The following is a 14,209-nucleotide window of genomic DNA, read 5'->3' on the forward strand; positions in this document are numbered from 1 at the left end:
ATTCATGATGTAGCATCATTGTATATGCAGAGCCTTCGATCCTGGTGGGGGGGGGGCAGGGGGGATCGCCCCACCAATGAAAATATGGGGGGGGGGCAAACATATCGTTTTGCCCTCCCCCAATAATTCCGCATGTGCAAAAATACAATAAGATGGTAATGTTACACAGAAATCAGCAAACGAGATTGAGCTACACAACTCGTTCTTTATTTAAAATCGTGCTCAAATTATCCGCTTTTCAGATTGGAACATAAAAATTTTCAGCTCGCGCTCGCATCATTTCTGTAGCAAAACCCCATACTTTTCATGATTAAATAGGTGAATAGAATGTCCCGTTTTTAGTTCTGAACCTCAAAAGAACTCCCGCTTCGATTTGCAATAATCTTTTGTTGGATATAATCTTGTTCTTTATTAAAACGTACATTAAACTGTAATTTTTTCAGATCGAAATATCAAAATTTTAAGCTCGCGCTTCGCGCTCGCATTTTTTTTTTTAGATACCCATCTTAATATTTGGTACCAAGAATACTTAGAATATCAAGCTTTCTGGTCAGAATATAAGTAAATTTCAGCTCGCCCTCGGCACTCGCAGTATCTGTGTAGTGAGATATGTATCCTCCTCATGAGTTACTACAAACAGTCCTAAACAGGCACCTTTTTCCTGTTTTCAGGTCAGTATACTTTAAGAATTTCAGCTCGCGCTTCGCGCTCGCATTAATTTGTCGGTGAGATATATGTCTCTATCTCATGAGTCATATATTATATATATATATATGCATGTGTGTGTGTGTGTGCATGTGCGTGTTTTGACAGGGTCAGGCATTACCCCTTTTTCAGCATTTTCTTTTATGGCGCCGGTGAAGTGCAAAAATATGTGCGCCGCTCGGCAGTGCGCCCCCCCCCCCCTTTCGCCAAAAGCTGGATCCGCCTATGATATACTATCCATGTATCGAATGGATATAGGTCGTATCAATCCCTTGGTTGATTTCTCGTTACGTATGTACGCCCTACTGTATGCATGGGATCGGAGGAATCGCCAAAAGGGTCGAATTCTTAATGTTAATACATTATGAATTGCGCTTAATCAAAATAATATCATATAACATAAATCTCGTCGCCGAATCAAAGATAATGACATCAAATCAAAGAGTACAATGAGATGAATAATAATGTGGTTTATAATGCGCACAGTAAAAAAATACCAAGTTGTTTAAGCCTGTCACTTCAACAACAGGTTGCTTAGACTTTTTTTGTAATTGCTTAAACTTTTTAAACAACTTGTTTAAAAAGTTTAAACAACTGTTTAAAAAGTTTAAACAGCTGTTTAAAAAGTTTGAACATTAGTTGTTAGAGCGACAGGCTTAAACAACGTCCTTAAAATTTTAAACAGTGTTTTTACAGTGGCAAATCCACTCTGCAGAGTGTCCAAAGCGCAATGAAAAAAATAGAGAGAGAGAGAGAGAGAGAGAACAGTACAAATACAAAGATAAATTAAGGAACAATTACGAATAGGAATTATTGAATTGCCTGACAAATTAAAAATACACATAAGGAAAATAGAACTGAACTGAATTTATTCAAAACAGGAGTGTACAGTACAAACAAAATGGTTACATAATAAATACCTGAAAATGACATGTTTGGGTTTGGGACCACAGAGAAGTACAGCTTGTATGTAGAGCAATGTATAGTCAGTGGCCCAGTGCATATGAAATTATACTAAAACATGGAAAAATATGAGGAAAAAACACTGTTTACAGATTATTTATAGAAAGAGCATATGTTGCATGCAGCGGAAACATCATTCACACATTTAAAATAGCAAGAAGCTAAATCTGTGTATTATTATCCATCAAGGGGACATCTACAGTAGATCGCGAGTTGTTGGACGGGGCACTGACATCAACAGGTGGCTGGTAGCAGGTCTGCATGGTGAGGAATCAACTTTCTAGGAAGATGGTATATCTAGGTCATGGGCGGCGATCCTTGGGGGCCGGGGGCACAGTGCCCCACACTTTTTAAGCACTGGAAAAGTGCCCCTTTTACGCAAGAAAAATGCCCCCTCTCTGACGTGTAATGTGCCCCTTTCACCTGAGAAGTTCTCGTTTTATGTGTGAGCAAGTGCCCCTTGCCTTTTTGTAAGTGCCCTTTCTTGAATTAGTGCCCCTTTTTTACCCAAGAAAAGTGCCCCTCACGAACGTGTTCTGTGCCCCTTTCATACCCGAGCATGACCCATTTTATGCCGCTAGCAAGTGCCCTTTCGTCTTCTAATAGGCGCCCTTTCTCATATCAGTGCCTTATTTACCCTCACCATGGACATACTAGTAGGTCGGTAGTAGGTCCATGCCCTCAAGAACCATTTCGGTTCCCCTTTCACCTGAGAAGGACTGCTTTTATGTGTTAACGATTTAAAGAAAAACAATATTCTAATTTTTGTCTCACCTGCATAACAGAGTGAGACTATAGGCGCCGCTTTTCCGACGGCGGAGGCAGCGGCGGCGGCGTCAACACCAAATCTTAACCGAAGGTTAAGTTTTTGAAATGACAGCATAACTTAGAAAGTATATAGACCTAGTTCATGAAACTTTGCCATAAGATTAATCAAGTATTACTAAGCATTCTGCCTGAGTTTTGAGTCACATGACCAAGGTCGAAGGTCATTTAGGGTCAATGAACTTAGACCATGTTGGGGGAATCAACATCAAAATCTTAACCTAAAGTTAAGTTTTTGAAATGTCATCATAACTTAGAAAATATATGGACCTAGTTCATGAAACTTGGACATAAAGTTATTAATCTAGTATTACTGAACAATCTGCTTGAGTTTCACATCACATGACCAAGGTCAAAGGTCATTTAGAGTCAATGAACATGATGACCTTTGGCAAAATTGGGGATATCTGTTGATTTACCTTTATAACTTTGATAGTTTATGGATCTGATTCATAAAACTTGGACATAAGAGTAATCAAGTATCACTAAACATCCTGTGCAAGTTTCAGTTCACATGATTAAGGTCAAAGGTCATTTAGGGTCAATGATCTTTGGCCAATTTGGAGGTATTTATAGAATTACCATCATAACTTTGGTCTAGTTCATAAAATTTGGACATAAGAGTAATCAAGTATTACTGAACATCTTGTGCGAGTTTCAGATCACATGGCCAAGGTCAAAGGTCATTTAAGGTCATTGAACTTTGGTAATTTTAGAGGTAACTATTAGATTGCTGTCATAATTTTCAAAGTTTATATATATAGTGTATGTACACTGACAAGTTTTAGGTCACATGATCAAGGTCAAATGTTAATGAACATAGTATTGTATCATTATATGAATGGTGTTTTTTGTGAATTATTATTTCATAGTAGTTTTCAAAGTTAGCACTGCTGCTATTGAATCGCGTGATGCAGGTGAGACCGCCAGAGGCATTCCACTCGTTTAAATCATGTTACTACTTATGAAGGAAAAGAAAAACTTGTAATAATTATACGTGCCATAAGTTTTATGAGTCATGTAAGTGCATGGGTTTAGCAATGGCATATACAGATATGGGGAGGCAGCTTGGGGGCTCTCCAACCCCCCCCCATTTTTCACAACGAACAAAAAAAAACGAGTAAGAAAGAAGAAGAAAGAGAGATGGGTGAAATATAATACTATTTTTTTAATATTATGTCAAAATCTGTCACAAAATTTGATTTTTGTTATAAAATTTTCCTCGCTTGCTCGCAACTTCTAAATTTAACGTGATACGACATACGCCGCCCCTGATCTAGGTGGTTTGTGAGAGAGTATGTCATTAAAATTTACGGTAGCCAGTTGTTGATGGGCAGGCAAATAATACATTGATGCCATGTACACTGTTAAAAAACGTGATTTTACAGAAAACAAGAGGATTTTTACAAAAGCAATAACAGAATCATTCTGTTAATTCATAAAACATGAATTTTTCTGCAATTTAACAGAACAGATCTGTTTAAAAGGGGGAAAAGGGTGTTTTATTTATGAAAATTTGTAAGATTCCATACACCAAATACAAATTTCCTATTACGCAATCTTGTAAGATTGCAGGTGTTCTCGAGACTGCCGCATCAACTCTTTTATTTCAAGGATAAATTTTCTACCAGTGCAGTGGGCCTGGGTTAGAGAATATTTGCAATCTAGCTCTACATGTGTACAGTGCGTATAAAAAAAACGGGACAGTTGTGAAAAGTCTATGAAAAAAAAAATTGTTTCAAATTATTATATCTATATTTTGATGTTGATATATAGATGCTCTAAGATCTTATCTTTTAAATGCCATTTAAAAAAAAATTGTTCAAGCTTGAGTGAACATGGGACGTTTTTGTCGGGGGTTCAAAAAGAGGCTTGTGCCAAAATGGCAGAAATATGAGATGATTAGACTTTTGGCTAGCAGACTTCTTCTTTTCATTATCTTTGCCATAATTTTCGAATTATGCTGGCAAATTTCATTTACAAATTTGTTTATTTACCTGAATTATATTGTTTTTCATTTAAACTTCTTTTACCTTTAAATTTTCCTTCATAAGTAAGAAAAGAAGAGACTTTTTGTCAACCCAAGTAAGAAGATTTGCATTATTAATTGGGAGAATTTGTAATCATTCAAATCCTTTTATTATGTGAAACAAATTATGTTATGGTACCTTTAATAATTATTATGTGAAACAAATTATGTTATGGCACATGTATCTATGAAATACTGTGAATCCTATTTTCAAAGGGTTATTGAATCCTTCACCAATTTTATGTGCTTGACAGGACAAACAGGAAATGATTCATGTCTTTCAATGGCAATGGTGTATTGAGTCAATTTTGAAGGAGCAAGATATGGCAGATCGGGTAAAATGTATTAAAAAGTTGTGAAGCGAGCAAGCAAAAATTTCCACTTTTTTTTTTAAATTATCAAATTTTGTGATTTTGACATAATATTCAGAAAATGATATCATATCTTACTTTGTATGTTTTCTGTTATTTTCCTTTCCACTTGTTTTCCTTGGTCATATTTTTTTTATTTGGGGGGGGGGCGGAGCACCCGAGCCCCCACCCCTCAGGATGCCACTGTTCAAAGGCACCATAACCTTTGTTGCACACAATGAAAGGATTTGAAAAAAAAAAATCATGCTCTCTCATCTGGTTAAAAAAATGTTCTTGCGTATAAAGAAGGAATATTCAAAGCTAAAAGAGGACATATAAAGGAACATCAACAGAACTACTCAAGCAAATAAGTAGATTTGGAAATGAATTTTGACCGCATAATTCGAAAATAATGGCAAAGATAATGAAAAGGTTAAGAAGAAGTCTGCTGATGATTAGCAAGAAGTCCGACCATCATAATCTTATTTATCATTTTATGGAATTCTGGCGCAATTTTTAGCCCCAGACAAAAATATTCCGTGTTCGCTCAAGCATGAGCGAAACTAAATTATTTAAATGGCATTTGAAGGATAATATTTCAGAGCACCTATTGACACCAAAATATAGAGATCATAATTTGAAACAAAATTTTATAGAATTTTCAAATGTGTCCCGTTTTTTTTGTGTGCATCTAATCCAATTTATACTAGTAATACCAAAGCATTAATTTTCACGCGCCCTCAACGATAGTCAACTGACCATTCTCGGCCTTTTTACGTGCATGAACCTCACTCAAAATGGGTCAGTTTTCCCACGTGCCCTTAAATCACAATATTTAACGCATTTTATCGTAAGAATATACATTATATTAGGTTAATCCTGTACCTAAGTATTTAGTTTATTGAAAATTCTCAAAATTTATTGTGACATGTTGTTGAAAATTATGAATTTTGACGAGCTAGTTGCTCAAATATACCGAAGATGTCGCGTCTGAATTCGCATGACTCGTGTGTGTGTGTGTGGTAAATATACGGTACGGTACGGCACTGTATAGGGTACCGGGTTCTGTACGGTACCTGTACCGTAGCTTTGCGTACGGTACTGTGGTTGCATGCATGAGAATGCTATCTGGAATTTGCAGGAAGCTACATGCAGAGATGCCAAGTTCAAAGGCCGGCTATGCGTGAGGTTTTCTGTGAATCTGAGTGAGATCATAGACATTGTGTACAATGTATATGGGAACAGGCTGTGATAGTTGCGTGTGAGACAGAGATTTGAGGGGATGAACAAGAGTCCAAAATGCGTGAGTCTCACGCATAATGCGTGAGACTTGGTAGCTCTGTACATGTACAGTGCGCCGCTTCACTCTACAAAGTGCACATCAAAAATCCGATTCATTACAATTACTGGGTCCAAATTAATCTATTACTACTTTATGAATATGTAGTTAAAGGACAAGTCCATCCCAACAAAAACTTGAAGTTGATTTGAATGGAAAGAAAAAAAGCGTAACACTCAAAATTTCATCAAATTCGGATGTAAAATAAGAAAGATATGACATTTTAAAGTTTCGCTTATTTTTAACAAAACAGTGATATGAACGAGCCAGTTACATCCAAATGAGAGAGTTGATGATGTCACTATTTCTTTTGTTTTTTATTTTTAAAATATGAAATATTTTGATTGTCTCGTCATTGTCATGTGAAATGAAGTTTCATTCCTCCCTGAACACATGGAATTCCATTATTTTAACATTTTGTGCATCAGGCAAGGAGGTCCTAATTCGTAAAAATTTAAATATTGTATAATTCAAACAAAAGAAATAGTGAGTGACATCATCGACTCTCTCATTTGGATGTAACTGGCTCGTTCATAACTATTTTGTTAAAAATAACTGAAACTTTGACGTGTCATAACTTTCTTATTTTACATCCGATTTGGATGAAATCTTCAGCATTGTGCTTGTCTGATTTTTCTCTATTGATTCAAATCAACATTTTTCTGAGGTGGACTTGACCTTTAAGAGTGCAGACTAAATGTAGATTATTCCATATCACAGGGCTCGACATTAGCAGTGGCCCGGGGCAACCTAAATTGAGAGTCGGGCCACCAAAATTCTGTAAAAGCTCACATTGGTGGCCCGGTTTGGCTACCAAATTTTTGCTAAATGTAATGTTTTCTATTGTTTTAGGGCCACCGAAGTTGCTTTGCGGGCCACCAAAAATATGATTTTGGTGGACCGATTGGGCCACCAAGAAGAAAAGTTAGTGTGGAGCCTTGCATATCATCATCAGTTTGTGGAAGATAATAATAGAAAAATGTTTCATTTGTCAATTGAAGAATTTGACAATGAAATTGAAAATTTAGATCAAGCCAAAAAGCCTTGCCAAGGGTTTAATTTGATCATGTTGATTGTATGGTACTGTACTACTGATCATATTACCGAATTATTTTCATGAATTCAATCATATCAAACAAAATATTTGCATAAAATTCATCAAATTTTTACCACAAAGATCTAGGCCTAGAGATCTAGATGTACAAAAATACCTAAATGTATAAAAATTTTGGCGAAATCTTTTTTTTTCTACGAACATATCACTCGTCTCCCAATCACACCCCGCATACTAGTCCTAGTCAAAGAAGTGAAATATTTTATTCACTTGAAATTATTATCGTATTTACAGAGAGTGTGCTCTCTGTGAGAAAAGTTTAGAAAACAGAAAAATCTCTGATGAGCTATTTTTATAACATAGTATTTTGAGGATATGAAGACTTTGAAAATGTACAGCTAAAGAAAACTTGAAAGTTAGAGCTACACGTGGGAAGGGGTGATTGTGGCAATTAAGAATAAGAATGGATTATTTCAGACAGCATGGACCACAAAATTATTACAGGAGACAGAGGTGGGGGCAGGGGTCAATCAATCATGAAATTATGGGGGGCAAACATCTATTTGTCCCCAATAATTTTGAAAAAATGAATTATGCAAAATTTAAAAACCATGAAAAGCACTTAATGAAACTTTAAACCTGACATGGAAATATTATCAAACATGCAAAATTGTATTTTGGGTGTGCTGCTCCTGCAAAATTCTTTATTTTAATTTGGTGCACAGAACTATTAGCCCTTCAAAATATATATTTTTGTACCTTTGCCCCCCGTCCAAAACATAGATTGGCGTCCCTGGTGGGAGAGATAAAGGATAACCAACAACTACAAGCATTGAAAGTTGACAATTCTAATCATAGGAAGATCTCCATTGAAAAGCATAAAAATTTTGTGAATATTAAGAGTTCCTCAATCCTATTCCATTCAGAATACCAAATTTTGTGTTATCTTCCATCCTAATACCACATATTGGTTTGTGCGTTGCGTACTGCGTATTTCATGACCATACGCGGTGTTACCACTTGGGCCACATATATGTTTTTTATGCTAACACGATTTTCAGAATACCAATCGTGTTAGCTAATACTGTTTTTCTGCTAAAACAGATTTCAGAATACCACTTAAGGTAGATAAATATTTTTTTTGGGGGGGAACATGACTGCGCACCTAAAAAATTCAGTTTAAGCATGGTTTTCTCTTAAATTTCAGAATATTTTCAGTTGATGTTCCTCATATGAGTTACTGTGCCAAAAATGAAACTAGATTGAGAAAAATTTATGATATTCTTGGAATAGCATGTAGATTGAAAGAAAAAATTGTGCTCCAAGTCTGCGCACTTAACACGCAATTCTTGTTATGTGATGAGAAAATGCTGCAATTTGAGGCTGTTGCATGAAATGCCTAAAATAATTTTTGTTTTTAATCATTTTGACTCGGATATTTTTAATGAATATCTGTCAATGTATTGTAAAGTTTGTGGTTGCTGCGGGGTTTCTTTTGTTAAGAATCACACATATATGCAGACTTGGGGCAACTGACCATAACGTGTAGGCCTAAAGTTAGATCTATTCTAGATCTACCAGTTATTAGTATGCTGGATCAGAAGAGAATATTCTACTTGCATAAACTTATTTATTCTAAATATAAAATCAATTCTCAAAATACGATTTGGGCTGAAAATATAAGGATATAAACCCTCTAGGTCTAATTTTTCTTATATCTTATTTATAACAATTTTATATTGACTGTTCAAGTCACAAGAAGATTGCAAAATCATAATTTAAGATTATAATTTTCACAAAGAATCAACATTCAAGAAAGAGAATTGGAATGTAAGATTATAATATGAAATAGATATTTGTTGAATTCAGGCTTTAAACTCTCGTATCTGTACCTATTCATGTGGAATGGCTTTTCACTTTGTTTATATAGGAAGCGGAAAGCCAAGAGGTCTTAGGACAGCTCGCAAGCTGCGCACTCACCGCCGAGATCAGCGATGGCATGACAAGGATTACAAGAAGGCTCACTCAAGTACTGCTCTGAAGGCCAACCCATTCGGAGGTGCCTCTCACGCCAAGGGCATTGTTCTAGAGAAGGTTGGAGTGGAGGCCAAGCAGCCCAACTCTGCCATCCGCAAGTGTGTCAGGGTGCAGCTCATCAAGAACGGCAAGAAGATCACAGCTTTCGTACCCAACGACGGTTGCCTCAACTTCATCGAGGTAAGCTAAGAAAAGGTCGAACGAGAATCCAACTAACATACAATGTTATTTTCCTTTAAAAAAAATCACAGAAGCGTATATGTGAAAGTTATTCAGACCATCAATGAAAAAAATTATGAAGTAAATAAAAGACCCAAATCACTTGAACTATGGGAGTTCAAGTATATAATGAAATAGCATTAAAAATGTCATCTATTTCCAAAGTCTTTTTCACAACGATAATCTTCTCGAATGACAGGCTCCAAGTATCTATCATATCTGATAACTTAATTGGGATTAATGCTCAGGAGAAAACCACAAATTTGTGAAAGAGTAAAATATTGCATTCAGCGGAGGTGATATTGATATCCACTACTTTTGTTCATGTACCCAATTTCTTTGTTTTAACCTATTTTGTAATGAAACATTTTTGTTGTATTGTACAGGAGAATGACGAGGTCTTGGTTGCTGGATTCGGTCGAAAGGGACACGCTGTTGGTGATATCCCCGGAGTTCGATTCAAGGTTGTGAAGGTAGCCAATGTCTCTCTGTGGGCTCTCTTCAAGGGAAAGAAGGAACGTCCTAGGTCATAGATGGTTTGGCAAAGGATTACTATCAATAAAATAAACATGTACATGTAGGCAATATTGGTCTTATATGCTCCTTTTTTGGGGTCCAGTGTGGCGTTTTGCATCTTCAAACATGTTATTGGGTCCTTGCAAGAATGTCTTCATTGCCATCGATATTACGTGACACCTTTTTGCAAGGAACCCAATGAATGAAAGTAATCTTATCTTGGTAGTGAGTGGTTTGTGTTGGAACAAAAAGGAAAAGAACGAAGTACAGAGTGGTGAAAGTTTAATAGAACTTGTGTGAGGAATGTCAGTCAAATGTCAAGAGAAATATTCTGTTTGCCACTGTTGCTTGACACTCGTTGACCTTGGTTGATTGAAATTCTATTGTGTGCATGAATTGTAACTTGCAGAATTCATAACTTTTTATGCTTATCTGATGTGGATAAAATTTGTCCCCCCCCCATCCTGTTGGCAGAGCAAGTTGTCAATAGGGTTGGGTTCCCTTTCATGTGATGAGGAGTGCGAGACAAAATCATACTTAAATATCCCGATGTGTGCTGTATAAAAGACATCATGGCATTGGTCATATCATGCCAAGATGCATGCTAATGTGTATCAATAAGATTACGCATCAGCACTTAGTCACACTAAGCTCTTTGTGAAACACCCCCTTGGGGCCCATAACACAAAGCTTAGCAATGTTCATAGAACATTTTTCTACGATTGATTGCCTTGACTACAATGTACAATCAGTCAGTCGTGAAAATCAAGCGTACGATTAATTGCTAACCTTTGTGTTATGGTCATTGATTTTGAGTTGAGGTGTGTGCAACTTCCAAAGAGCTGCAACGCCACCCAGCGATCAAACGTTTCCTTCAACAGCCTCGTGTATATGGGAAGAGAAATGGGGAGAAGAGAGAGAGAGCTGAAGAGAGGGGCTTCAAGATTCATGATATAACACATCGAGATACCTGACAGTTATGGCTACATGTGTAATCATTTGTTCAAATTGTTCAATTTGCTATCTTAACCCTTGTTTGGTCCCATAACAATTTGTTGATTCTCCAAGCAAGTTGTGTTTTACATGTTGATATTATGCAAAGTGGCATTGAAAGTATGAAACCAATGTGTTTATTAGATAGTAGAGAAAAGCAAAAAGGGATTGAGGCAGGATTAGACTCAGGAATGGGTGTTGCACTTGGTTTATGCTTCTATATTGAGTTGAGGAAAAGTAGAAAAAGTTTAGAAACAATGATTTACACAAAACAATATAAAAAGTACACATCCAAAAAAAAGTAATTTGTAAGTAGTAAATTTTACATACCGGTATTCATAGTTGATACAAAATTTGCTATTTGCATTATAATACCAGTTGATCAAATTTGATTTCATTTGACATTTTTGTCCTATAAAGACAAACTCAGTTTTTTGCTGTTAAACTTAAATATTATTTATTGAAAAACCTGGTAATCACTCAAAAACAGTTTTTCACCAATAAACAAAGTTTATTGGTGAAAAACAAGGTTTTTTGAGTGATAAACCTAGTTTTTCAATTGAAAATGTGATAAACATAGTTTATCGAGTGAGAAACTGAGTTTTTCAAATGAAAATTGAGTTATTTGATAATCATTTGATTATCAAGCGAAAAACTTCATCAAATTCGAAAAACTTAGTTTTTCAATTTCGATAATCATAGTTACTAGTATTCACTATCATTTATTCGGTTGTGCAAACAGATCTATGGGGGCTGGGTATGGGTAAGGGTTTTAAAAAAGGGGGATCATTTTCTTTAGGTCCAAGGGCACTGGAAGCAGAGGGGGCACCCCCCCCTCACAGTAACAAATTTGGGGGTCTGTTAAAACAAGTTTTTTAGGGTGAAGTAACAGAATTTAAAAAGGGGGACCACTGTCTTGTCATTTGGTCCAAGGGCACTAAAAGTGGGGACAGAGGGGCACTTGCTCCTCTTCCAATGAAATTTTGGGGTGAAGATAAAGGAATTTAAAAAGAGGAATCATTGTCATTTGGTCCAAGGGCACTAAAAGTGGGGACAGAGGGGCACTTGCTCCCCTTCCAATGAAATTTTGGGGTGAAGATAAAGGAATTTAAAAAGAGGAATCATTGTCATTTGGTCCAAGGGCACTAAAAGTGGGGACAGAGGGGCACTTGCTCCCCCTTCCAATGAAATTTTGGGGTGAAGATAAAGGAATTTAAAAAGAGGAATCATTGTCATTTGGTCCAAGGGCACTAAAAGTGGGGACAGAGGGGCACTTGCTCCCCCTTCCAATGAAATTTTGGGGTGAAGATAAAGGGATTTAAAAAGAGGAATCATTGTCATTGGGTCCAAGGGTGCTGAAAGTGGGGGCCACTCACCCCCTCCCCCAATAAAATTAGGGGCTAAAAAGTGAGCTTTTTGGGTGGATATAAAGGAATTTAAAAAGGGGGATCATTGTCATGTGGTCCAAGGGCGGTGGAAGTGCAGGCATGGGATGCACTCCCCTCCCCCCCCAATTTTGGTGGCAAGTTTTTGGTGTGAAGATAAAGGAGGGATCATTGGGTCCAAGGGTGCTGGAAGTGGGTGTATGCAATGGTGGACCTTGCCCCCCCCCAAAAAAAAAAAAAATTGGGGGGGAGCCCCATCATGGTCATACTCAGGATTTTTTTCCTGGGGTAAGTTGCATACACATGATAGAAGAAACTTGAAAGGGAGTGAGCGAAGTGACAGAGCTTATCATGGGGGCGCTTCTGCATTTTCCAAATTTTGTGCACAATTTTGGATAATTTTGTGAAAAATATCTAGTAAAAAAAGTGTAGTTTTCGCTGTGTACGGCCATGCCCATATGTGCCCCTTAAAATGAGAAAATAATGAATTATAAAAAAAAAAAATAATGAAGGCCCCTCAAGGGGCACTACACCTATCATTGGATTCATTTTAGGGAGGTGAGAGGCGAGGAGAGGCACGCTGGAGAAGGATTTCTCCATGACAAAGGGTACTAAAGAGGCAAATATTTTTCTCTCTGAATAATTATTTCATTTGTAACTTTAAAGAGAAATGTCAGTAGTTGCAGTACATATTGATTTCATGAGAAAGTCTGTAAAACCAGGCTTAATTGTCAGTATATCATCGAGGATCTAGATCTGGTACAGTTACATAAACTGAACTTGTGTGAAATCTTGAAATCTACGCTGAAAAATGTTCACACTGAAGATCACCAACACAGATAGGCACACGTGGAACAGTTTATTATTATTGCTGGAATAAAGACCCGACGGAAGTGACCGAATCCGCGCTTATTTTGCTTATTTCTCAGCAATTAAACAATTTCTTCCAGAATCCTTTGTCACATATTTTTTATTCATACAAACACTTGGGTGGTCATTATATTAGATTCTGTAAAAAGTCATTTTGAGATCGTTACCAAAACTGGAATTTATCTTTAAGGGGGCACATGGGGTCCATTGCTGTACTCAGCCAAGGAGACAGATCTCCCCAGACATTACAAAAAGCTTCCATTCTTTATGAAAATTTTCACCTTAAAAAATGCAAAAGAGCCCCATGACAAGCTCGATCACTTTGTTCCCTCGCTTTTGAATTTCTTCTAAAATCTTTATGCCCTCTTGTCCCCTCCAGGCCCCAGGACAAAAAAAATTGCATAAAGCATAGGGAAAGGAGTAAAAACTAATTTTGCAACCCCCTTATTTTATTGTTGTCTTGAGATGGGGGGCAAGTCCCCCCGGCCCCCTGTTCCAGCACCATTGGACTCAATGACAACGATCCCCTTTTTTAAACACTCATATCCCCCTTTCTGCAGCTGCACAACCAAAAAAAACTGATTATTGAAAAACTAAGTTTATCGAAATCAAAACTAAGTTTTTTTATTTGAAACTCATGAAACACTTTCACCTGAAAAACGTAAGTTTATCAAAAGATGGCACTCTTTCACTCACTTAAATCTCAGCAGTGTGTTCATGTGAGTCAGGAGAATAGGGGATGAGAGGGATTTAGAGTGGGTGAACAGAATATTTAGCCCCCCCCCCCATACCTCCCTCTCCCTCCTTCCCCCTCCCATTGATAATGGAAACAAATTGCTATTACATGTATGCATAAAGTCCAGAGTGGACTGACAATTTTGAAATAAATTCTGAAAATTAAGGCATCAACTATATCAATCATTT

The 14,209-nt window shown here is 36.9% G+C and overlaps 1 protein-coding gene across 1 annotated transcript; it reads left to right on the forward strand.

The window, feature by feature from the left end:
• Positions 1-5,605: 5,605 nt before the first annotated feature.
• LOC121411855 (40S ribosomal protein S23) lies at positions 5,606-10,101 on the forward strand. Its single transcript, XM_041604735.1, has 3 exons — positions 5,606-5,673; positions 9,196-9,482; positions 9,908-10,101. Exons 1-3 carry the CDS (start codon positions 5,670-5,672, stop codon positions 10,052-10,054), a joined length of 438 nt encoding a protein of 145 aa, XP_041460669.1. The 5' UTR covers positions 5,606-5,669; the 3' UTR covers positions 10,055-10,101.
• Positions 10,102-14,209: the final 4,108 nt, after the last annotated feature.

Source organism: Lytechinus variegatus, chromosome 3 (genome assembly GCF_018143015.1).
Source record: "Lytechinus variegatus isolate NC3 chromosome 3, Lvar_3.0, whole genome shotgun sequence".
Classification (NCBI taxonomy): Eukaryota; Metazoa; Echinodermata; class Echinoidea; order Temnopleuroida; family Toxopneustidae; genus Lytechinus; species Lytechinus variegatus.